At 39.2% G+C, this 24,047-nt stretch overlaps 1 protein-coding gene across 5 annotated transcripts in view; it reads right to left on the reverse strand.

Annotated features, from left to right (window-relative positions):
* Nucleotides 1–6,323: 6,323 nt before the first annotated feature.
* Nucleotides 6,324–24,047, reverse strand: part of CAPN9 (calpain 9) — an 82,867-nt gene continuing 65,143 nt past the window's right edge. For 2 of the 5 annotated variants that reach the window (XM_078156223.1, XM_078156226.1), the window contains exons 20-21: nucleotides 8,740–10,587; nucleotides 6,324–7,472 (exon numbers count right to left, since the gene is read on the reverse strand). In XM_078156223.1, coding sequence (XP_078012349.1) covers nucleotides 10,414–10,587 — 174 coding nt within the window. In that variant the 3' untranslated portion in view covers nucleotides 6,324–7,472; nucleotides 8,740–10,413. Of the gene's footprint in view, nucleotides 7,473–8,103; nucleotides 10,588–22,032; nucleotides 23,794–24,047 lie in introns of those variants that run through there. The other 3 variants (XM_078156225.1, XM_078156224.1, XM_021000479.2) reach the window with 3 other exon arrangements.

The following is a 24,047-nucleotide window of genomic DNA, read 5'->3' on the forward strand; positions in this document are numbered from 1 at the left end:
GGATTTTGTGATTCTTTTATGTAACATGGAAATATTGACTTCTGCCACTTCCTGACATTCTGATACCGTGTCACCCACCTTTTTGGCCTCCAGGATTGATTCAGAGAGAAGGTAGACAGGGCCATGCAGACTTTAAAGGAGAAAAAAATGCAAGGATCAGGAGGGATGCAATTACAACTGAAGTCTCTGTCCCTCCTGCCTCCAGTCTTAACTTTGTGCTAGTCAAGAGGCATCATATGGTGTTTGTTTGCCTCTGGAGAAGCACCTCATTTCAGCTTGAGCTGAACTTTGAAGGGAGCTAGACATTTCAAGAAATAGAGGTGAAGAGAGCATTTGAGCAATCCAACCAATGCTGGAGAGGCAGACAGGGGCTTGAGAAGAGCCTGGAGTGGAGTTCTAGGACCCTAAGTGGAGCAGAGTTCCTGCAATCCTGGACAGGTGGTCCTGGTCCTGGACTCCTCTTTTTTTGCCCGTTTAGCTCTGAACAGGAGAACCACATTCTGTAGTCCAATCATGAGTTAATTGACTGTGTCCAGTTCCTATTTCATGGGGAATGAGGTCTATAATAAGCCAGCACTCTTCTTTCTCTGTCTCTCTCTTTCTCTCGGTTTGTCTGTCTGTCTGTCACTTTCTTGAGTTGTAGCTGCTTGGGATGAGATGAACTATAGCCTAAAAAGAGGTTTTACTTTGGGAGGGGCTGAATCCAGAGAGTTCATAGAATATGTAGTTTATATTTTGTGCTTTTTACTATGTATTTACTAAAGTAATTAAACTGTGTGTTTAAATTATGACCTTGAATAAAGGTGTAAAAATAAAAGAACGAGAAAGGGCAGTAAATGAAGGGGCTGAGCCAGAGGCTGCATGAGTCATTCTGCTAGATGACAGTCCAGGATATTACAAGGACGTGGCTGTGGGGACAGATCACTGGTTATTTGAAAGTCATGTGCCTTCGGGTCCTGATTGTTGACAAGAACCAGATTGCTACCTTTATTACATTTGGATCCCTGGGGCCAGGAAGAGGTGATATTTGACCAATGGGAAACATTTGCTGAATGACCCCAGTAACTTAATGAAAGCATTATCTTCCAGAGAGGCCGCCTAGCAAGGTTACTGTTCCTAGGGCTATAGCTCCCTCTCTATCAGCCTATTTTTGGATGCTTTACAGATCCAAGAGATTCTGTTTCTACAAAAGCCTTGCAAGCATCTGCCAGCATCTCTCAATTCCTATAACAATCATCTTAATTCAGACACTTGCTTGATCTATAGCAAAGATTTCTAACTGGTCTCCTAGCATCCAGCCTCCCTCATTTTCAGTCCATTCTCCACACAGCTGCCAAAGGGTTATTCCTAAAGCTTAGATGTGGCCAGAACACTGTGCTCCTCATGAAGTTCCAGTGGCTCCCTACTTCCTCTAGATAAAATGGAAATTCCTTTTATGATATTTAAAGCCCTTACTAATCTGGTTCTAGTAGATCTTTCTAGGATAATTACACATTACTCTCTTTCATATACTCTGCATTCTAACCTGTTGACTGATCAGTCGGTCTATTTTCCATTCCTTATGCATGATACTCCTTTTCTGATGCCCAAGTCCTTGAACAGAGTGTCCTCCCCATTCCTGGAATGTTCTCATTTCCTCAGTCTCCTCCTACCACCTTTTAAGGCTTAGCTTAAGTGCCATATCCTTTATTAGGCCTTTTCTGATTTCCCCAGTCCCTCCCTGCAATTATTTTCCATTTCGAAATATATTTTTGTATTTACTTATGTAGATGTGCCACTCCCTTCATTAGACTGCAAACTCCTTGAGGATAGGATTTATTTTTTGCTTTTCTTTGTTTCCCTGGTGCTTAGCATAGTGCCTAGCACATTGCTATCATGTCCAACTCTACAGGGGTTTTCTTAGCAAAAACACTGGAGTGGTTTGCCATTTCCTTCTCCAGTGTGTCCCCATTTTACAAATGAAGAATTGAAGTAAATAGGAGTTAAGTGACTTGCCCAGGGTCGCACAGCTAGTAAGTGTCTAAATCTTATTTGAATTCAAATACTCCTGACTCCAAGCCCCATACTCTATCCACTACCCCATCTAGCTGCCCCTATCTAATACATAAGTGCCTCATATTCACTCTACTGAATGTTTTGCCTGCTCTTGTCTAGAAAGACCTTCTAGCCCACCCTTGAGATGTGACTCACAGCCTTCCTAAGAACAATGCCTAGCTTCTGTGAAGATTTGTCTGTTTTCTCCAACTGAGTTATTTATTGCCATTACTCATGAAACAGGTTGTTGTAGATTCATAAACAGACAAGACTTTGGGCTTACAAGGCCCCAAATCAGGGATTACTGGGGCCTAACAGCTTAGGCAAGTAAGCCTTAGGATTTGGGGTACCTATTTGTGAAGATAAGCCTCTTCTACCTTCCTTCCCTCCTCCCTGAAGCTGGTAAGGCAGTTCCTACACTTTTTGAGAACCTCAGTTTTCTTTCTTTTCAAGAGAGCCTAATGTGAGACTTAACATTTATAGCAGTTCTTTTTGTGGTGGAAGAAAAGTGGAAGCTCAGGCGGTTCTGGAGGAATGGTTGAACAAATTGTGATGTCTGAATATAATGGAATACTATTGTATTGTAAGGAATTAGAAAAAAAAGGTGGTTTCAAAGAGATATGGAAAGAGTGTATGAACAGAGTGAAATGAGTAGAGCCCAAAAAACAATTTATAATTCAATATTGATATTGAATGAACAATTCCAAAAGACTTAAGAACTCTGATCATCTAAATGATCAATCACATTCCCCAGCACTGATTTAAAAAAACAAAAGTGCTACTCACCTCATGATTAAGAGATGATGGACTAAAATGCAAGATAAGGAATGAATTTTTAGATGTGACCAGTGTGGGGATTTATTTTGTTTGATTGTGCTTATGTGGTAATAGGGATTCTGCCATTCTTTTTTTCTTTCAATGGATGAGAGAAATGAGAGGGAGAAAAATGAATGCTTTATAACTAGTCTTCCTGTACTGCTTTTTTAATACTTCTTTTTCGTACTTGTTACAAATGAATGCTTGCTGGGTAGAGGAGGCAGGAGGGATACGTCGAAAAATGAATATGACATAAGGTAAAATGATATGATGTCGAAGAAGCTAGGTGGCATAGTGCCGTGCTTCTTAAACTGGGATCTAGGCCCCGTATGGGGTCACATAACTGAATGTGGGGGTCATGAAAAATTTGGCAACAGTAAAAGGTTTCTGAACATGCAACAACCAAAAATTAATTCAAAATCAAGTGCGTAATGAATTCGAGGTGTTTCTGGTAGCACTTACCTGTGCTGCATCACACAACTTCACTGCAGCCTTGGTTCTGAGCACAAAACATGTGCACTTTGCACTGCACGTGCTGTCACGCCATGCAACGCCAACAAATGCTGCCCAAAACACCTCTGCTCAGATTCGAGACTATTTTATTTATGAATTGCAGTGTTTTTATTGTATATACAAAGATTTCTGCTTTTACAGAAACATAATAGTTTAATTATGGAAAATAAAGACTTTTAATATTTTCCAACTGCCATTCCTCATCATGTAAGTATCAAATCAGTAAATCTTTGGATTGTTTTTTGTTAGAACATTTAATTTTAAAAATTACTGTTATCTCCTTCTTTTACAAAAACATAAGTGTTTAATTACAACAAATAAAAAGCCCTTTAATAATATTTCTCTACCATCATGCTATATGTATATGTAAGTTCGAACATCATTTTTTTTTAATTAAGCACAAACAAATGCAATTTCATAAACTAAAGCTAGTATTTATTTGAGAAATTATTAGCAATATTTATTTATATTTTAGGACAAAACTATTTTTTTTTGGTTATGGATAAGTGACTAGATTTAGATAAAAGAGGTAAAAATACTGATGACAATGCAGCAGAGTCTTCACTACTAGGTTGTAGTACACCTAAATTGATAAGAAAAAGAAAATATGTCGAATCATTTTTACAATATGGATTTACTTCTAATAATAATGGTGGTGTGGAAAAACCTCCTTGCTTAATTTGTAATGAAGTTTTGGCTGCGGAGAGCGTGAAACCAGTCAAATTAAAATGACATCTTAATACCAAGCATGCAACATACTGCAATAAACCAAAGGAATATTCTGAATGCCTTTTAAAATCTTGAAATAAAGAAAGACAATGTTTTGAGAAATTTGTTATTGTCAATGAAAAGTGTTTAATTGCATCTTATGAAACTTCTTATTTAATTGCAAAAACTAAAAAGCCCTACATGATAGGAAAAGATCTCATGTTACCTACTCCTATTAAAATATCAGAAATAGTTCAAGGGAAAAAGTATGGAGATGAAATTTGTAAAATTCCTTTATCAAATGATATTGTTTCCAAAAGAATTTCTGAAATTAGTAATGACCAATTCTAGCAGCTTATTACCAGGCTTAAGGGGAGCCCAATGAAATAACTGATATTAGTAACATGGCATAGTTGTTATGAAGGAAATATACATGAGGAATTATTATTTTGTCACTTTTTGGAAAGACATACAAGAAGGGAAGATATATTTCTTTAAGTCGATGGATTTTTCACAAATACAGATTTACAGTGGAAAAATTATATTGAAATTTATGCAGATGGTGCTGGAGCAATGATCGGTGAGAATATTGGATTTGTAGCAAAAGTTAAAGCTAGTGGCAATGAACATATCACTTTTATTCACTGCATGATCCATTGGGAGGCACTTGTAGCCAAAAAATATTACCAGAGTGCTTCGTGGTACTATCAAAATAATTAACTTCATTAAAAGTCATGCCCTTAACAGTCATTTGTTTTCAAACCTTTGGAAAGACATGAACTCCAATTACAAAAACTTATTACTACAGGCAGAGGTAAGGTGGCTCTCAAGAGGGTGAATTTTAAATAGATTGTTGAAACTGAAAGATGAAATTGTTATATTTTTTATTGAGCAGAAATCTGATTTTGTTAATTATTTTCATAATGACTTATGGCTTTCAAAACTGTTATTTGTGAGATATTTTTGAAAAATTCAATGACTTAAACATGTCACTTCAAGGCAAAAATTGTAACATTTATGTTAAAAGACTAAATGGAAAGTCTTACTAAAAAAAGTTAACATACAGAAGAATAAGGTGGAAAAATGGTTCTTTAGAAATGTTTACAGGCACAGGTGATGTTATAGTTGAAAATAACCTTCCCAAAGGTTTAATTGTAAGAGTTATAGTTGATCATCTGAAACGGTGACACGGTTTCAGAAATACTTCCCTTCAAATTTTGATTCTAAAAAACTAAGTTGGGTTCATAAACCGTACTCAACTGAAATAAAAAACGTCAGTCATGTGCCATTAAAAGTTCAAGAATTTGCTGAGTTATTAAGCAACCGAGGTTTAAAACTTGAGTTTCCTAAACCATGGTTAAATGAATGTTGGCTTGGGATTAAGACAGAATTTCAAACAATTTCTGAAATGGCCCTAAACATACTTTCGCCATTTTGTAGTACATATTTATGTGAAGTGGTGTGCTCAGCACTGACAATTATAAAATCAAAATATTGATCAACTCTGAAAAACATTGAAGATGTTCTACATCCTGCAGTATCAAATATTCTACCAAGATTTAATTCTTTATGTAAAAATAAACAAGTATATCCATCTTATTAATATGCAAATTTGCTTTTATCTTTAACAAATGGTAAAATAATATGTATACCAAATAATTGTTTTAAAATAATTTTTTTTATGATTTGCTATCAGTAAATGTTTGATTTACATACCTATTTTATGTACATATATGCCTGGGGCCACATAAAAAATTTCTTGGGTAAAAAGGGGTCACAAGTGGAAAAAATTTAAGAAGCCCTGGTGTAGTGGATAGAGTGATGGACCTGGATTTAGGAAGCTCTGAGTTCCAATACAGCCTCAGACACTTACTAGATCTGTGACTTTGGGTTAATCATTTCATCTCTGTCTGCCTGAGTTTCCTCATCTGCAAAATGAGGATAATAATAGCACCTACCTCCCAGGGTTGTTATGAGGATAAGGTGAAATAGTATTTGCGAAGTGCTTTGCCAACCTCAAATCACTATTTACATGCTAGCTATTATATAAAAATGAAAGGTATCAATAAAAAGATATTAATAGGTATCAATTATATAAAAATGAAATGTATTAGATTATTATTATATATTTATATAATATACAATGTATGATTATAATAAATAATATAATGTGATAACATTTAATATATTATATATCATACTATATAAAATGAAAAGTATCAATAAAAAGAAAAAAATTTAAAGAGACTTAAATGAGTTGGTGGCATTTTAGTGACAGAAGTATCTGAAAAAGAAACATTCTGCGTGAAAAAGCAAAGCCTCATTATTAAACTGATATAAGCTTTTGTGCCTTAGGCCTGCTCCCTCTAATCCTGCTTCTGGCGCAGGGCCCATTGTAATGATCTCTCTGGCACAAGTCCAACCTTTTGTGTGTCTTTGAATTGATATGTCTGAGTCTGGTCAGCCTATTAAGGGGAGGAAACATAAACATGTTTATGTGTATGTGCCTGCCATACTTAAGTCAGCTGTTAGGGAAAGCTTTTAGTGAGAAAATTCTCTCTACCCCCAGGCCAGGCAGCTCCTTCCTGCCCTGTATCTACCACTGTTTGACTGAGCCTAGGTCTAATTATTATAAATCTAGAAGGAGAGGTAAAGGCCTGGGGTTCAAATTTTACTGACCCTAAGACCATGTCTCTGGAAGCAACTCAGTCATGTCAACACCTCCAAATACCTCTAATACCTTTGCTGTTGTTCAACTGTTTAAATCATGTTCAACTCTTCATGACCCCATTTGGGGTTTTCTTGGCAAAGACACTAAAGTGGTTTGCTGTTTCCTTTTCCAGTTCATTTTATAGATGAGGAAACTGAGGCAAACAGGGTTAAGTGACTTGCCCAGGGTCATACAGCTAGCAAGTGTCTGAGGCCAGATATGAACTCCGGAAGATAAGTCTTCCTGATTCCAAGCCCAGTGCTCTATCCACTGTGCCACGTAGCTGCCCCTACTAAATCTGTAACTATGGGCAGGTTACTTAATATCTCTATGGTCCAGGCAACTGTAGAATGTAAGAGAGAAGGTGCCAATCTACACTCATGGTCTATGTGTGGTGTATGGCATGGCAGGAAGATGGTGAAGTCAGGTGGCTCCAATTGGACATAATGAGCTCTCACCAATCCACATGGCCCCACACCGAGGTGGAGATCCATTTGGGAGAGTTCAGTGGTGTGGAGGTGGAGATCCATTTGGGAGAGTTCAGTGGTGTGGCAGGTAGAGGTGCAGTGTCTTCAGTATTTCCTCCAGCAGGTATTTATTTCCTCATTGAAGGAAGAGACCTCATTACTGAAAGAGGCTTCTTAGAATCCCGTCTTCTCTTACTTGGTTAGGAAAGGGTGGCCAATTTGTACTGCAGAACAAACAACTTTCTCAGGATCTATGTTTCTAACAAACACTCACCATATATCTTTTACCCCTGTTCTTTCTCCTTTTTCCAAACAGGCCTGTGTCAAGTTAAGAATCCTTTTGGCAGGAGAAATGGGAAATTTTATCTTCCCCCATGAGTGTCTCATCAGGCACCATGCTGGAACAGTTAATACCCAACCCGGGTGGTCTTATTGGCCAGTAGTGAGCACAGCTCTCACTGTGGACAGAGTCAATATTTTCAATGGACAAAACAGCCAAAAGTACTTTTCCAGTGAAATCAGAGCCTCCGAGCACCGTGCCATAAAACCATTCCTTACCCCCACCCTTCCCCCAATGACCCATCTCTGATACCTGCCTCCCTATTGACCATTGTTTGGCAAAGGACCAGAAAACTGATGATGGATAATCCTTTAGAGGAAACAAATAGAGTTAATCCTTCTTCATGCAATGTAATTGGATTAATCTTTATGTGTTTCACTCCTTCCTCACAAGTTTTTGTACTTTTTAAAAACACTGAATGAATTTGTGTGATTTCTGAAATTACCTAGCTCAGTGAGAAATCTATAGGATATCTCTTAAGGTTGATAAACCTTGACTTAACTCCACTGATTAGCTTAAAAAAGCACAAGATATTATAGAAAGCAGTTTATGAGAAAAATATTTGAGAGTTTTAGTGCACTGTGAGCTTTTTAGGAATCAATAACATGATATAGCAATCCCAAAAGCTGATGCTATCCTCGGCTACATTGAGAAGCAAAGTGTCCAGAATGAGGAAGGTAATAGTTACTCTATATTCTATGCTGTATTGTATCTATTGTATCTAGCATACCATCTTCCATTTTGGTTACTACATTTTAGGAAGGACATAGATGAACTGGAGTGTGGCCAAGAAAGGGCAACTAAGATCTAAGAGGATGAGAGGATTGGTTGAAGGAGTTGGAGATGTTTAGTCTGAAGATGAGAAGACTTGGATGGGGGTGGGGATATGATAACTGTGTTCAAATATTTGAAGGGCTGATATGTAAGGGAGAGATTAAATATATTCTGGTTGGCCTCAGAGGGGAATACGAAGAGTAATGGGTAAAAGTTGCAGAATCACATTTAGGTTGAAATATATGGAAACATTTCATAAAAATTAGAGCTATGTGTAAATGGAAAGGGGGCAGTTAGGTGGTGAAGTGAATAGAATACCAGGCAAAGAGTCAGGAAGACTCCTCCTCATGAGTTCAAATCTGGTCTCAGATACTTACTAGCTGTGTGACCCTGGCCAAGTCACTTGACCCTGTTTGCCTCAGTTTCTTCATCTGTAAAATGAACTGGAAAAGGAAATGGCAAATTGCTCTAGTTACTTTGACAAGGAAACCCCAAATAGGATCACAGAGAGTTGGACACAACTGAAATGACTTTACAATGACCACAAGGAACATAAATGGAATGGGTCACGCTGGAGATAGTGGGCTCACCTTTACTGGAGGACTTCAAACAGATAATTGCTTGTTGAAGATCTTGCAGAGGGAATTCACGGTCAGTTATAGGTTGGACTAGATGGTCTGGGGTATTGGGGCAGGAAAGTTCCATTCTAGTTCTGAGATTCTTATTCTGTGATTGCTTGGAAGAGGAAGCACAAGATAGTGAAAGGACCCTTGAAGGGGAAGTCAGTAGACTTGGGTTCTAGTTCCAGCTCTGCTAATGTGTAGCTATGTGACCTTTGGCAAAAATCATTTAATGGGTGATATTAGGGAGTTGGACTGGATGGCCTAGATCATCCATTCTGTTTTCTAACTTTCCGTCTAACTTAAACTCCTTGGTCTTTTTTTGTCTTCTATTAAATTTACTGTGTAAACCATGAACTCTGGATTTCCCTTCCTCTTCCTTGTCTCTGCTTTCTTTGCTCCCGTTCCTTGGCTGCTAATCCCTGCTGGAAGAAAATGCAGAACCACATAGACTTGGCCAATTAAAAATTAATGCTGTCTATCTTCAACTTGGCCTCTTCTGTGCTCAGCAATCCCTGTATTTGTTTCTTGTGCACTCACAGGCTCACTCTCCATAGTAACTGTTTCAGATTTTCTCCATCCTCAACTTTTCCAACTTTCCAGTTCCCATTGTACCCTGCAACCCAACAGATGGTCCACTCCCAGACCCGTGTTCTGCTTGGTGAATTAGACCAAGGAAATCTTGTGTGGTATTGCTTGTCAATCATCTTCATTTCAATATATTTCTTCTCTTCCCTACATCCTTCCTCTATTCCTTCCCTATAATCTCAGAGAAAGAGGTGTCCTACCAAAATCAACTCCTCACTTGTGTTCTCAAATTCACCCTTTCTTATTTCCTAAGGTACTTTCCTCCCCACTCTAGCACATTCAATCACTCCCTATCAACAGAATTCTTCCAATCTGCCATTATATATACTTAAATCTTACCTATTTTTTTTAAAAGAAAAGCAGAGCTTTCATCTAAACTTGTTTCGCCTCCTAGCTCCTGTTTAAAAAACAAATTAACTTCCTCTTATTACCTCTGTTGTCAAACAACCCCCACTACTTCCAATCCTCTTATGATCCATTTCTTCCCTAACCACTTAGAATTCCCTTTTGTTCTTTCCTTTTACTACTATAATTTCAAAGTTCCCTAGTGTTCTCTTGCTTCCTAAATATATTTTTAAAACTCCTCATCTTTTTGACCTTTCAACAGCAAAAGACATTTTCATGCCTTACTAAACTTCTGTGATGATGTACCACTTTGGGTCTCCCTATCTCTCTTTTACAATTCTCTCTTCACTAGTTCTTTTTCTCTGTTTTCCCTTATCTCTAAATGTTCCTTGACCTTCTTTCTGCTTGTCACTCTACTCACTCTCTCTGAGAAAATATTCTTTTTCAGAGTTTATTTATACTCATAACTACTGAATCTATTCCTCCAGCCACTAATTCTCACCCAAGCTCAAGTTCCATATGTCTAACAACATACAGTGGTGCAATGCAACGAATACTGACTTTGGAAGAAGTACTCGAATTTTGGTTTAAATCTTGGCTCTGCCACTTACTCTTTGTATGAACTCGGGCAAGTCTCTTCTCATTCATCTCTATGGGCCTCAGTTCCCTTTTCTACAAAATAAAGGAATCAGATTAGATGATTTTTGAAGTCTCAGATCCATGTCTATTATATTAATATGGATTTTCCACTCTCATCTCAAATTCAACATGTCTGAAATCCAAGATGACAGAGAAGAAAAGAAGGTCTGGGACAGCTACGTGTAGGGGATAGGATGTGAACAGTGATCTAGCAAAGGAGATTGAGAAGGAGCGCTCAAATAAGTAGGAGTAAAATCAAGAGAAAGCAGGAGAAGAGGAAGAGGGCAACAATGTAAAAAGCTTCCAATATATCTAGTGGAATGAGGATTGAGAAAAGACTATTGGATTTGGCATTCAATAGATGATCATTAACCTTGAAAGAAGCAGTTTCGGTCAAGTAGTAGCTTCAGAAGCTAGATTAAAAGAGATTGAGAAGTGAGTGGGAGACATAGCCCAGACACAATATCTGACATAATACCATTTTCACTCTTTTTCTCTTTCTCCACTCTTCTTTTCCTCATTTTTCTCCTCATCCTCCTCTTTCTCCCTTTCCTCATCTTCCTTCCTCCTTCTTTCTCTTTCCCTTCTCTTTCCCTCCCCTCCTCCTCTTCCTGGCTTTTGAGGCCTCAAATCAGAGAGAATATCATAAGCAATGACATATTTCTAACTTACAATGTGAAACTCAGATCTGCCTTTCTGTCAGGTATGACTCCAGCAGTCTTTAAATAATCTTTCCATAATCCCCAAATAGTTATCTGTTTTACAATTTCTTGGTTCTAACTTTCAAAATTCTGAGAACAATCACAGACAGATGATCTGATGGCACACAGATCATCTTGTAACCATGGGTACCTCAGTCATTCATTGCTCTGCCTTCAAATAGGTTCTCTCAGTACACTTCTTGGAGGAGCAGTTGTCTGTTTGTGCCTCAGAACAGTCTGTCTTCTTATCACTTTACCTGACTTTATTCTTAAGTTGATCCTGATAATTTTCCTTACATTAATTTTTTCTGCCCCTTTTAACAATCAAAATGTCCACCTATGAATCACTAGGTTATATGCAGACAGCTTTTTTTAGGAGTTTGACTATGAATGGGAGAAGATAAATAGTTATTATTTTTAGGTGATGGTAGGGTCAAAAGAAGGATGTTTAAAGATTAAAATAATATGGACATGATTTTAGGCAACAGATGAGCAACCAGTGGATAAGGAGAAAATGAAGATGACCTAGATAGGAAGAAAATGACCAGGGATTAGGCTTCACAGGGACATGGAAGGAGATGGGTTTAAGGGCAAAAGTATGAGAGTTAACCTTGGAACAGAAAAGGACCATATCTTCCTTAGAGATATTGACAAAAGAGAGAATGGGGGTTCTATTATAACAATAATTTCATTAGAAAATAAGAACATATTTAGATAATTTTTCCTTAGACATCTTCTTTTCCAAGGATGTAGCTCATGCTAAATGCAAGAAAGGTTTGTATTGTATAAAATAAGGTGCACCAGTGTCTTTTCAATGGTGACTGTCACCCACAGCCTGCTGTACATCTTCACTATGACTCTAGTGTGTGTCAAAATTGCTGAGGAGACTTTAGGGCTAATTGTAATTTCAATGAATTGAAAAAAGAGTTGGAATTTACTTGAAATGGTAATGTAGCATAAATGTGTTTTAGTACACCAATACTCACACGCATCTGTGGGCTCATCAATATGTGTATTTGTTCCAGTGATACATATCTCAATCCAATTGTGCCTGCCTACCACATGCAACTCTCATTCAGGTCCTCCCATAAGTTTATTACAGGGGGTCCACGTGCTGAGGACTTTCTTTGAGCTCTCTTGACATCATGAGGATACCAATGGAGAATGTAGATTTTCTCCTTGCTCTCACAACATGACTAATCCATTTTTTTAAAAAATCACACATTAACGATGACATCCTTTACACCATTTCTTCTGGGCAATTCTTTGTTTATAAAGTGTTGCAGATTGCTCACTCTCACTATATCCTCTTGCTGTTGTATTGCTATTTGAATGATACTCAACTTCAATTCTTCAGAGACTGTGCTGTTCCTTTCATCACTCCCCCCTCCTCTGTATGTGGGTGTGCTTCTGGGCTCTACCTGTTGCCTTTTCTTTTGTCCCTTATGCTCTCTTAGTGATCTCATCAGCACCCTTCCACTATGTTTTTCAGTCATTTCATTCATGTCTGACTCTTCTTGGCAAAGATACTGGAGTGATTTACCATTTTCTTCTCTATCTCATTTTACAGATGAGGAAACTGAGGCAAACAGGGTTAAATGACTTTCCCAGGGTCACACAGCTAGTGTGTGTCTGAGGCCAGATTTGAACTCAAGAAAATGAGTCTTCCTGACTCCAGGTCCAGCACTCTATCCACTGTGCCACCTAGCTGCCACCTGGCCTCTTCTCTTTCATGAGCACCAGTCCCAAATTTCCACATGAATATCTCCTAGGCATCTCAAAATCAGTATGTCCAAAACTAAACTAAAAATAAGGTTTCTCCCTTAACTGACACCTCCTCCTAATGTCTCTGTTTCTATAGAGGATGACATTATTCTTCCAAAAGCCCAGATTAGTATTTCACTGTTATTCACCCATCACATTCAATCAACTACTGTCTTGTGTATTTTATCTTCTCAGCATCTGTGACATCTCTTCTCTTCTCCCCATCCATACTACAACTCCTCTAGTTTAGGCCCTAATTACCTCACAATTAGCAAAAAAATCTTCTTCCTGGATCCATCCTCTCCCTTTTCCAATTTATCCTCTGCACAACTACTAATTGGCATTCCTAAAGCACAGTTTTGATCATATTTGAAGATCTTTTTTTTTATCTGCTCTCGAAGCTTCAGGGGTTCCATATGGCTTCTAAGAGAAAATACAAACTCTTATGTTTGGCACTTAAAACCTTTCACAGGGGCAGCTAGGTGGTGCAGTGGGTAGAGCACTGGCCCTGCAGCCAGGAGCACCTGACTCAGACACTTACTAGCTATGTGACCTTAGGCAAATCACTTAACCCTGTTTGCCTCAGTTTCCTCCTTTATAAAATGAGCCAGAGAGAGAAATGGCAAATCACTCCAGTTATCTCTGCCCAGAAAACCCTAAGTGGGGTCACACAGTGAGTTAGAAATGGCTCAAAAACAACCCCAACTCCTTCCTGCCTTTTCACTCTTCTTACCCTTTATTCCCCTCCATGTACTCTGTGATCTGGTGACCCTGGCCTTTGTGCTTTTCCTTGCACCTAACGTTCAAATGTTTTCACTGGCTGTCCTCCATGCCTGTCTCTCTCTCTCTCTCTCTCTCTCTCTCTCTCTCTCTCTCTCTCTCTCTCTCTCTCTCTCTCTCTCCATCTCTGTATCCTAGTTTCCTTGGATTTCTTAAAATCTCAGCTAAAATAACCATCTCCTATGAGAAGTCTTTCTGAGTCCTCCTTCATCTTGGTTTCTTTCCTCTGAGACTATTTCCAATTTATCCCGCATATATCTTCTTTGTACATAGTTGTTTGCATGTGGTATCTCTCATCAGACTGTGAACTTTCTGAGGGAAGGTACTGTTCATCTTTTGTTTAGTTTTTTGCCATTCTTTTTATCTTCAGTTCTTAGTGTAATGCCTGGCACATAACAGGTGCTTAATAAATATTAGTTGACTGACTGACTAAAGACAGGGTATTTCTTATCTTCATCTTGTTATTCCTAGCATCTAGTACAGGCCAGAACGTAGCAACTACTTAATAAACATTTGTTGAATTGAAAGAACATAAGGTTGTGAGGTAGTGTTAACCTAACAAATGAAAATTCAGTATCCTAAGAGACCAAGAGGCTAGAATGATGGACAAAATTTCTGTAAGTCAGCAATGAGACGTGGTGGGCTCAGCAAGGCTGATGTGATCTTTAGGTAAATGGATAGATGCCTTGTATCCAGGACATCAAAGAGGAGGATATCACTATACTGTGCTCTTATCAAGCCACATCTGGAATACTTTGTTCTGTTCAGGGCATCCCATTTTGGAAGGATATTGAGAAGTTGGAACAAGTGGAGAGAAAGATGGCCAAAATGATAAAGGAAATGGAGACTATGCCATACCCAGAATGATTGAAAGAACCTAGGTTATCAAGTCTGGGAGGAAACTTAGTTGTGTTGGTTCAGGGGTGGGCATGGGAGTGGGGGTGGAGGGTGGTAGGGCAAAAAGAAAGGGGGAAATTATATATTTTATACAATTGTACATATAAATTTCAAGTTTTTGAAAGGCTTTCATGTGGAAGAGGAGCTGAATTGTCCCGTTTGGACCCAGAGTACAAAGCAATGAGAACTGTGTAGAATTTGCAAAAAAGGTGAATTTCATTTCTGTATAAGAGAAAACAAACAAAAGAGCAAGCTTCCTAGCAACTTGAGCTGCACAAAAGTAAAAATTGCTGTAGGAGGCAGTGGGTAGCCATCATTGGAGGTCATCAAATAGAACCAAGAGATTATTATGGAGCACGGATGGGGGATTAACCTCTTTTTGTGTAATGGTGAGGGAATTGAGGGGATTAAGACAGCAAGCAGTTAATTGTGAGAATTGAGGGAAGCACACTGACTCATCTTGTGACTCAGTTGTGGAGCTAGTTCAGGTTCCCTTTCTATTCAATTATAGGTCTAGCCCAACTTCTGTCTTGTGAGAAAACTTTATTTAATTGTAGGAACTAGGAGACACTGCATTATTTATTTATTGCATTATTTGAACCTAACCCTGCATGGCTAGGAAGCTAGACCACCTCTAACCATTGCTTAGAGACCCTTAACTAAAGACCTAGGTTATGCCGATCAGAAATTCTGTCACATCCAAAGAATAATATGAAGAGTTTTCTCACAATTGTACATCTCAAGTGCTCTATCTGATGTCTTATCTGAAAACTGATTAATCAGTTATTGTTTCCATGTTCCTTTGATTGTATACAGGCACTTTCAGGGAGCAGGCACCTCTTTTTGTGATTTCAGGGAATTTCACCAGTTTACTCCTCCCCTCCCAACTTGGAAAATACCTAATCTTTCTCTAATTAGAAATCAGATTACCTAAAGTTGCAATGCTTCCATTTAATTAATTTTTAATGTAGAAAAGTCTGTCTCCCACTGTATTTCAGATCCAGTGCCAAAGCTGAGGAAGGTTTGATCTTGATTGATCTCGATTATTGGGCAATTGCCATGCATTGTTTAATAAGTCAATATGCTCCAAAACTCCAACCTTTGTCTCCTCAATTATTTCATCTTTCACTCCCCATAATGGCTTCCTTGGGCAGATAAAAAAAAAGCTTAAAAATGTATAAAATGAAATACATAGAATTATAAAGGAAGTCAATTATATTGAAACACAATTATTAAAATATTTTTAAAAACAAGTTCATGGATCCCAGGCTAAGAACTCTTATTGTAAGGAGTTCAGATAAGGTGGGACTAGTGGTCTTAGAGCTCCAAGTAATCTTAGAAGTCATCTAGTCTGACCTCTTCATTTTAGCAATGAAAAACTGAGCCCGAGAGAGTTTGTAATTTGCCCAAGGTCATCCCTGTGTGATCAAAAAGTGATAGACCGTGGATATGAACCCAAGACCTCTGACTCCAACTCTAGGGCTCTTTCCACTCTGCATTAGGATCTCTAAGTTTGTTTTCAGCTCTTATTCTTTCAAATGAAAAGTCTGGATTAAATCTAAAATATTTTCCAACTTGAAATTCTTTGATCATAGCTACACCATGGATATTGTAGTTCAGATTTATTTCTCTGACTTCTAAGAGAAGTTTATTTCTCTATATCTAGTGACCTAATACTTTCAAAAGAAACATCAGCTATGTATAATATGTAATGCTGTCTGTTAAAAAAAGATTCTGGAATTTTAAATAATAAAATAAGAAATAAATAGTATCCATCAACAAATATGATGACAGTGCTCCCGAGGTAACCTCACCAAGTTTTCTGGCTTTTCCAGATTTCTATGTTGCCTGAATGTTGCTTTGAAATTGTTATTATAATCCTTTATTATTATTATTATTATTTTGCATTGATGAAATTCCACATAGGGTGTGTGCGAATTGTACTATAACTCTTTTGTTCAGAAGACGAGTCATGCGCCTGTTTTCTATCAAGGGCTTTTACCACAGTATGCGTTGGCTCAGCAAGGCCTCTTCTATATGCCTGAAATTTACGGTATCTGAAAGGCACGATCTCTGTAGAAGACTGCCATGCAATAATTGACAATATGTCAAGTGTGTCCAGTGAGTGACCCATTGCTCCTTCCCTCCCCAAGCCCACTCACAAACCAAAAAATTAATCTGGTTCTGGGCTGTCCTGGGTTTTCTGTCCTTTCCCCAGATTTTCCCTTTGGATGAAGCATTCCCCAGAAACTAGATCAGGTCCAGACATGACCCAGATGGGACTCTAATCCTTCTGGTCCAATCCTAGAGAAATCTTGATCTTGGTCAAGGAATTAGCTGATTTCCTAGGGATCATCTGGACCATTTAGGGCTGCCACAAACTAATCTCCCAGATTTAGGCTTTGAACAGGCTGAGTAAGAACCCACTCCGGCCTTAGGCTGAGCCAGGACTGGCCTCCTACAGTGGAGGGCTAGACAAAAATGTGTAGAATGTTGGAGCTGGAAGGGCCCCGAGAGCTATTATGTCCAGATGCCTCTTTTTACAGAGGAGGTGACTGAGACCCTGAGAAATGAGGTGATGCTCCTGGTTGCACAATTCTGGTAGTGGCAGAACCAGAACTAACTTCTGGACAGATCTTCTTTCCACTACACCCTCCCCATTTTTGCTGCGTGTGTGTACTGGTTGGGGAGGTGTTTCCCTGGGCACTGTAAGTAAACCTTGTGGATCACAAGTACCATCACTGGCACAATTTTAGCTATCCTGCTATCAAGGAGAAAACAGTTTTGTTTTGTTTTGTTTTGTTTTTGATCACTGTTTTGTTTTAGAGAGGAATTCTGGAGTTGAGGAAAGGGTCCAGACAGATATCAGTAGCAACTTACTCTGTCTGCTGTTTATTCACAACTCAGCTACAGCCGCCTAGACAGTGAAGCTGCCAACAGCCTTCACACTGTCCTTTGCCAGTGGCTCTCAGCTCCAGCTCACAGGGATGAGCTCTCAGGCAGAAGCCAGCTTTGTTTTCTCCAGTGATCAAGCCCTCAGTCCCCTTGTTGAGCTGACATGGGACTTGGAACCACATAAAGCCTCTGGGTCACATGCTCAAGCTAAGCTCCTCTCTGGCATCTGCCACTCTGCCAGCCATGTCTCCCTATGAGACAAAGCCCTACTGAGACAAGGAAGTAAAATCAGAACTGACAAATAAACATAGGCCTGGAGTCCATTTGTAACCAATGGGATCTTAGGATTCTTCAGCAACCTGAGAAAGATGCATGGCTTAAGGAATTATGAAGGGCAGAATTTGGCTACCCATTGCTAAACCACATACTCCTTTGGGATTATTTCCATCTGAGAAGTAAATATTTCTCTTATATAGTGGCACTTTGGTCAGCAGTTTCTTGAGTTTTAAATAGGTTAATATTCTGTTCTTTCTTCTATAATCATCCTAATTCTTCCATTTCATGGCTGAACTTTTAGACAGTGTAGTCCATACTCTGTCTCATATCCTTACAACCCCCTTAATTTTCAGCCTTTGCAATGTGACTTCTATCTGCATCATTCTACTGAAATAGCTGTCTCTAAGGTCACTAATAAGCCTCTTATTACCAAATATCTCGACTTTTTTTCCCTGACCTCATCCTCCTGTTCTATTGAGCACATACTCTTTGATACTCTCTGCTCCTTTGGTTTTTGTGATGTTGCATTCTTATAGTATTCCTTCTCCGGCCACCCTCTCCACTGTTGACTGCTGATTCACATATTCTACTAGATTTGGATCTGGAGGGGACCTCAAAGGCCCCTTATTTTAGAGATGAGGAAACAGGCCTAGGGAAGTTAATGACTTATCTAAGATCACAAAGGTGGTATTAGAGGCAAGATTGGAACTCAGATCTTCTGACTCCAGAGCCAGGGATTTTTTTCTACTATACTATATATTGCTTAAATACACGTTCCCTTCTCCATCCCCTTCTCCTTTCCTTTTCCTTCCCTCCCCTTGCATCTCCTTCTCCTTTCTTTCCCTTGCCTCCCCTTTCCTTCTCCTCCTTCCCCCCATTCCCTTCCTTCCCCTCCCCTTCCCTGTCATTTCTCTCTATCCTCATGTTTTTCTCTTCTCTTTTCTTCTTTCCTCTCCTCTTTTCTTTGATGACTTCATTTACTCCCACGGGTTTAATTATTACCTCCCTACAGATGAGTCCTAATTCTTTATCTTCACTCCTAAACTTTTCCCAGAGATCCACTCTAAAACACTACTTCTTCCTCAGACCATAACTAGAGTATCTGTTCAGTTACGACAGTCACATTTTAGGAAGGACACTGACATGTTGGAGAGCATCCCGGCCCCAGCAAGGATTAGCCTGAGAAGAGAAGACTTTGAGGGGAAATGATGGCTGTCTCTAAGTATTTGAAGGACTATCACCTGTAAGAGAGATTACACTTGTTCTCTCTGGCCCCAGAACCATAAGCAAAGGATGGAAAGTTGCAATAAGACAGATTTAGGCTTCCTGAAATGAAAAACTTTGAGATACAATGATAAGAGCTGTCTAAAAGTGGAATGAAATCCCTTTGAAGTTAATGGGCTCCTTCTCGCTAAAGGTCATTTAACAAAGGCTTGGTGATTATTTGTCAGGAATGTCGTAGACTACTGGTTCTAGGCAGCTGGGTGGTGCAGTGAATTGAGCAAGGAAGTTTTTTTTTTAATTATTTTTCAGTCTTGTCCAACTCTTTGTGACTCCATTTGGGTTTTCTTGGCAAAGATACTGGAGTAGTTTGCCATTTCCTTCTTCAGCTTATTTACAGGTTAGAAAACTGAGGTAAACAGGGTTAAGTGACTTGCCTAGGGTCACATACTAGCAAGTGTCTGAGGCCAGATGTGAATTTAGGTCTTCCTGACTCAGTTCAAATCCAGGCCCTTACTGTGTGGCCTTGGGCAAGTCACTTAATGTCTGTCTGCCTCAGGTTCCTCATTTATAAAAATGAGGATAAGAGCTTACCTCCCAGGGTTGTTGGAAAGATAAAACAAGATATTTGTAAAGTGCTTTGCAAACCCTTAAAATGCTATTAGACAGGGTTCTTGTTCCAGTATTGTACTGGGCTAGATGGCCTCTTAGGTGCCTTCCAACTTTGAGATTTTACATTCTGTGATATTCTCCAGCGTGGCATGATTTGTTTCAGCCAAACTAGACTTCTTTCTTTCGTGCAGGCACAATTTGCTTACTCCCATCTTTGTGCTTTTAAGCACACCATTCTTTCTACCTCAAATGATCTCCCCTCACCTCCTCATCAACCCGTCTTTATCACCTCCATTAAGACAAGGTCTGGTCCTAAACTCATCTCATTGAGAGGCATTTGAATAGTATCGGACTTGGATTTAGGAAATCTGGTTTGAAATTCTGCTTCAGATACTTTCTGGCCACTTGGTCTGGGCAAGTCACCACTTCTTGGAACCTCCATTTCCTTCTCTATCAAACAGGGGTCGGTGATAAGAGCACTTACCCTACAGGGTTGAGAGGATCACATCAGATAACAGGTGTAAAACAATTTGCCAGCCTTAAAGTGCTTTCTCGACATAAGCATTCATGTTACAGTTATGGCTTCAATTTCTGGAGTCCTGGTCATGGTTTTACTGCTGTCTAGAGCTTTCTTCCCCAGTTGAATTGGTGGAAGAGAAAAAGACACATGCAAAACACATTCTGCTCTGAATATTCCTTTGCTACACAATCCCTCCGCACTTTGGTGGGTGGTTTAAATTATATTATGCTGAAGCTCATCTATTATTTTGTGATAAATCTTTAGTGATTTCATATATGTATTTCTCACACACACCTCTGCCAGACTGGCATGCCCTTCTTCTGTATGACCTCTTATACCACATTCTGTAGCGCTCTATACAAAGCAGGTGCATAATAATTTTTTATTGAATAAATGAATAGTTCTTTTGCCCTCCCAAAGAGGACAATAGTGGGCTTAGTTACACTGTAACTAACTGTACAGTAACAATGCCAGGGGGTGAATTCTAGCCTTGTAGGAAAGCTCCCTTAGTTCAAAACCATCTGTAGGAATTTTGTATTGATAGAGGCTCAGACATAGTTATGGAACACATAAGTGGAATGATTAAGAAATTGAATAGTTCCTGACTTAAGGAACTCATATGTTATTGTTTTTCTTGTTGTTCAGTCATTCAGTTGTGTCTGACTCTTTGTGACCCCAAGGACATATCACACCAACTGTCCATGGGGTTTTCTTGGCAAAGATACTGGAGTGGTTTGCCATTTCCTTTTCCAGTGTTATATGCTATAGGGGAAGATATATGCATTATCTAAGGCTGTAGACATATATATATATATATATATATATATATAAAATACACACATATATATATGTATACACTATATGCATATACACATGTGTGTAGATATGTGTGTGTGGTGTGATATCCTATGTTCACATGATGCCATGAAAAATACTGGGGTAACATGACATTTCAGTTATTATTTAAGAGTAGCAGAGCATGTGTTTCTTCATGTTCCACATACTAACACATAAGATGTTATACCGTGGCAGGTAAATGTATTCCACTGTATTGACATAGATAAAAAACCATCCTTGGCCTCTGGATGTCAGCATTGGGACAGAAATTCAGGTTGAGGGCAAACTCTAAGGAATTTAGTCCCAGGACATTGCTTGGTTCTGGCTTCATAGCCTAAATGGAACCAGTGCTCTGCCAAAGGTCATTGATTTAGAGCTGGAAAAGACCTAGTGGGTCATCTAATCCCACCCCCTCATTTTGCAGATGAGGAAATTGGGGCACAGAGAGGTCAAATGACTCATCCATGGTCTTACTGCTAATATGTCTTTAAGGTAGGATTTGAATGCAAGCTTAGTGCCTTTTCTGCTATATAACATGTCCCCTCTGGAGATACAATATAGTCTTTTAAATTTACATTCTATCACTTAAAGAATAAAGAAGTTAATATAGAGCACTTGTTATCAATTCATTGAGAGGGACTTCAGAAATCCCTTTTCTTCTAAGAAGGAAAAAAGATTATATGGTCATAGTCATAGCATTATTCCTCTCAAGTGCTCTGGAGCTGCATGTTGATGAAGGATGAAGGGTTGAGAACACTCAGGAAAAGCTTCTTCAAGAGAGAGTGACTAAGTAGTCTGGCTCCCTGTTTCCAGTTCTGCCTGGGCCTCAGCCCTGAGCTGTTCTCACTAGACCTATTTTCTCCCATCCTGCATCCATGGTGGTTTGAGGCTGCTAGCCTCAGTGGGTCACATAATATATGGCTTAGTGGTTAGGGAAGAAGATAGCTGGGTTAGAGAAATCACTAAGAAACCATCTGTGTTCCAGTGTCTTTAATTAGCAGCTCAAATCTTTGGTTTGAGGTTTCATCCAAAATGATACCTATACTTTTGTGGGATCTAGGGCTCATGTACATGAAGAGCTCTGAACAGGGGTTTCTGGATGGAAAAGTCATACATGAGATAGACAGGGTGTCTGGATCAAGGTGTTGTTGTTTGTCCTTCATTTGAGAGGAGGATCAGTGACGGGTGATGTCTTGACTTGTACGTGAAATGGTTTATGTGAAGCAGAGTCACACAAAGTCATCAGCCTCACTCTTTCAGAATCATTGAAGTTGAATGGCAAGACAAAAGTCAAGGTGACAGTGATGGCACAGTGTCCAGTGGATGACCTTGGTGTCTTTGATGTCTGACCAAGCTCTAAGCCCTCCACAGTGTCTGCTTCAGCTGCTTTCATGGCCATTGGAACAAACTGTTCTTATCCATTCATTTCACTGGGGGAAGTTTAACTCATCTGCAGAGACGGTTTTACTGGAGTATGGCCGCCACACATACTACAGCTTCTTGGAGCCACAGATGAGAGTTGAGTGAAAGGTGAATACCAAAGGCAGATGAGCAGCCCTGAAAAGGGCTCAGCAAGCCCTCACCCGGCTATTCCTCCCTGAACACCCCATAGATACCCTGGATCAAGGTACTAGCAAAGGCAACAGCTACTTAATGAGTGCTGAATGAGTTCCTGGAACAGACTAGGAGCTGTAAAACTTATGATGACTATGGGACTGTGTAGGAGACAGCCTGGACAACAGAAAATGGAGTCAGCGATTTGGAATTAGGATAAAGTTAATAGAAACCTTAATAAGGAAGCACATACCCCAGGGAGAAGGAGGGAAGCTGACTGGAGGAGGGCAGCTGGCAGAAGGGGCTTCAATAACAATGCATGAGGCAGGGACCTGAGTAGTTGGTGCTGTGAGTTTGTAGGGACTGGGGAGAAAGGAAAAAGCATGAACTGGGTATGTTTTGTATACCTTTGAGTAAACCTGTTCTGTGGTTAAGGGCTTATTAGCCTGACACTTTATGAGGTAACTAAAGCTCCCTAGTAGAAAGCCAAATGCAGATGTTTCCAGGAACAGAGACAAAATGAGCCACAGAAATCACTGAGTTATTACTGAAAAACTCTGAAGATTGAACCCAATCTTTGTGTTCCCAGAGCTGTGGTTCTAAGCTATTTGGTACACATCTATTACCATTTGATTTTGTGATGTGAGAAATGGACAGTCATAAATGCCCTAATATTTTATCTCATGAATGAAACAGGGCATACCTAATTACGAGCACACATACATCTTTAGAAACATTGTCAGATGATTTTCAATCACTTGTGAGCAATGACAAAGTGGCAGGATTGGTAGGGGTGAGGGAAATAATTAAGGATTTGGTGAAGTCAAGAGTTATTTGGGTTAGGGCCCTGAGTCATCCTTAACAAAGTGCATATGATTACTATAGACAACTTATTCTGTGGGCAAGCCACCTCCTTCTACCACCACAAATACCCATTTGATAATCCTTCATTTCTAGACAAGAAACATATCTGAGCCTATGGCATTCATTTTTGATCAAGCTAAGAAGAATCATCAGGTGGAAAAGTAGGATTATTAAAGAGGGAACCTTGATTCACAATTCTTGGACACATGGGCACCACCTAGGAAAAGTTCTTTGGTTCATGGACCAAAGGGCATGACATGGTGAGAGCTCACATCCAGACCAGGGACCACTTCAAATATTCATTGCCAAACTGATGAACTGAGAATAAAAGGAAAGACACAGAATTAGAAGGGCTTGTGTTTTTCTCCAACTTTTTTGCCAGTCATGGGAATGTCTCTGATTTGTCTACATTACTAGGTCACTGAGATAAGAAGCCGAACTTCTTTGGTTCACTTTAAATTTCACAGGGTAAACAGTTTGTTTTATAAGCTTCTGGTGTGAAAGAATAAGCAAGTGAAAGAATGGGAAATTATAATGAGGATAGACAGGAAGATCAACAATGACAGGAAAAA

Source organism: Phascolarctos cinereus, unplaced genomic scaffold, assembly GCF_003287225.1.
Source record: "Phascolarctos cinereus isolate Bilbo 61053 unplaced genomic scaffold, phaCin_HiC Scaffold_5;HRSCAF=322, whole genome shotgun sequence".
In the NCBI taxonomy this organism is placed as follows: Eukaryota; Metazoa; Chordata; class Mammalia; order Diprotodontia; family Phascolarctidae; genus Phascolarctos; species Phascolarctos cinereus.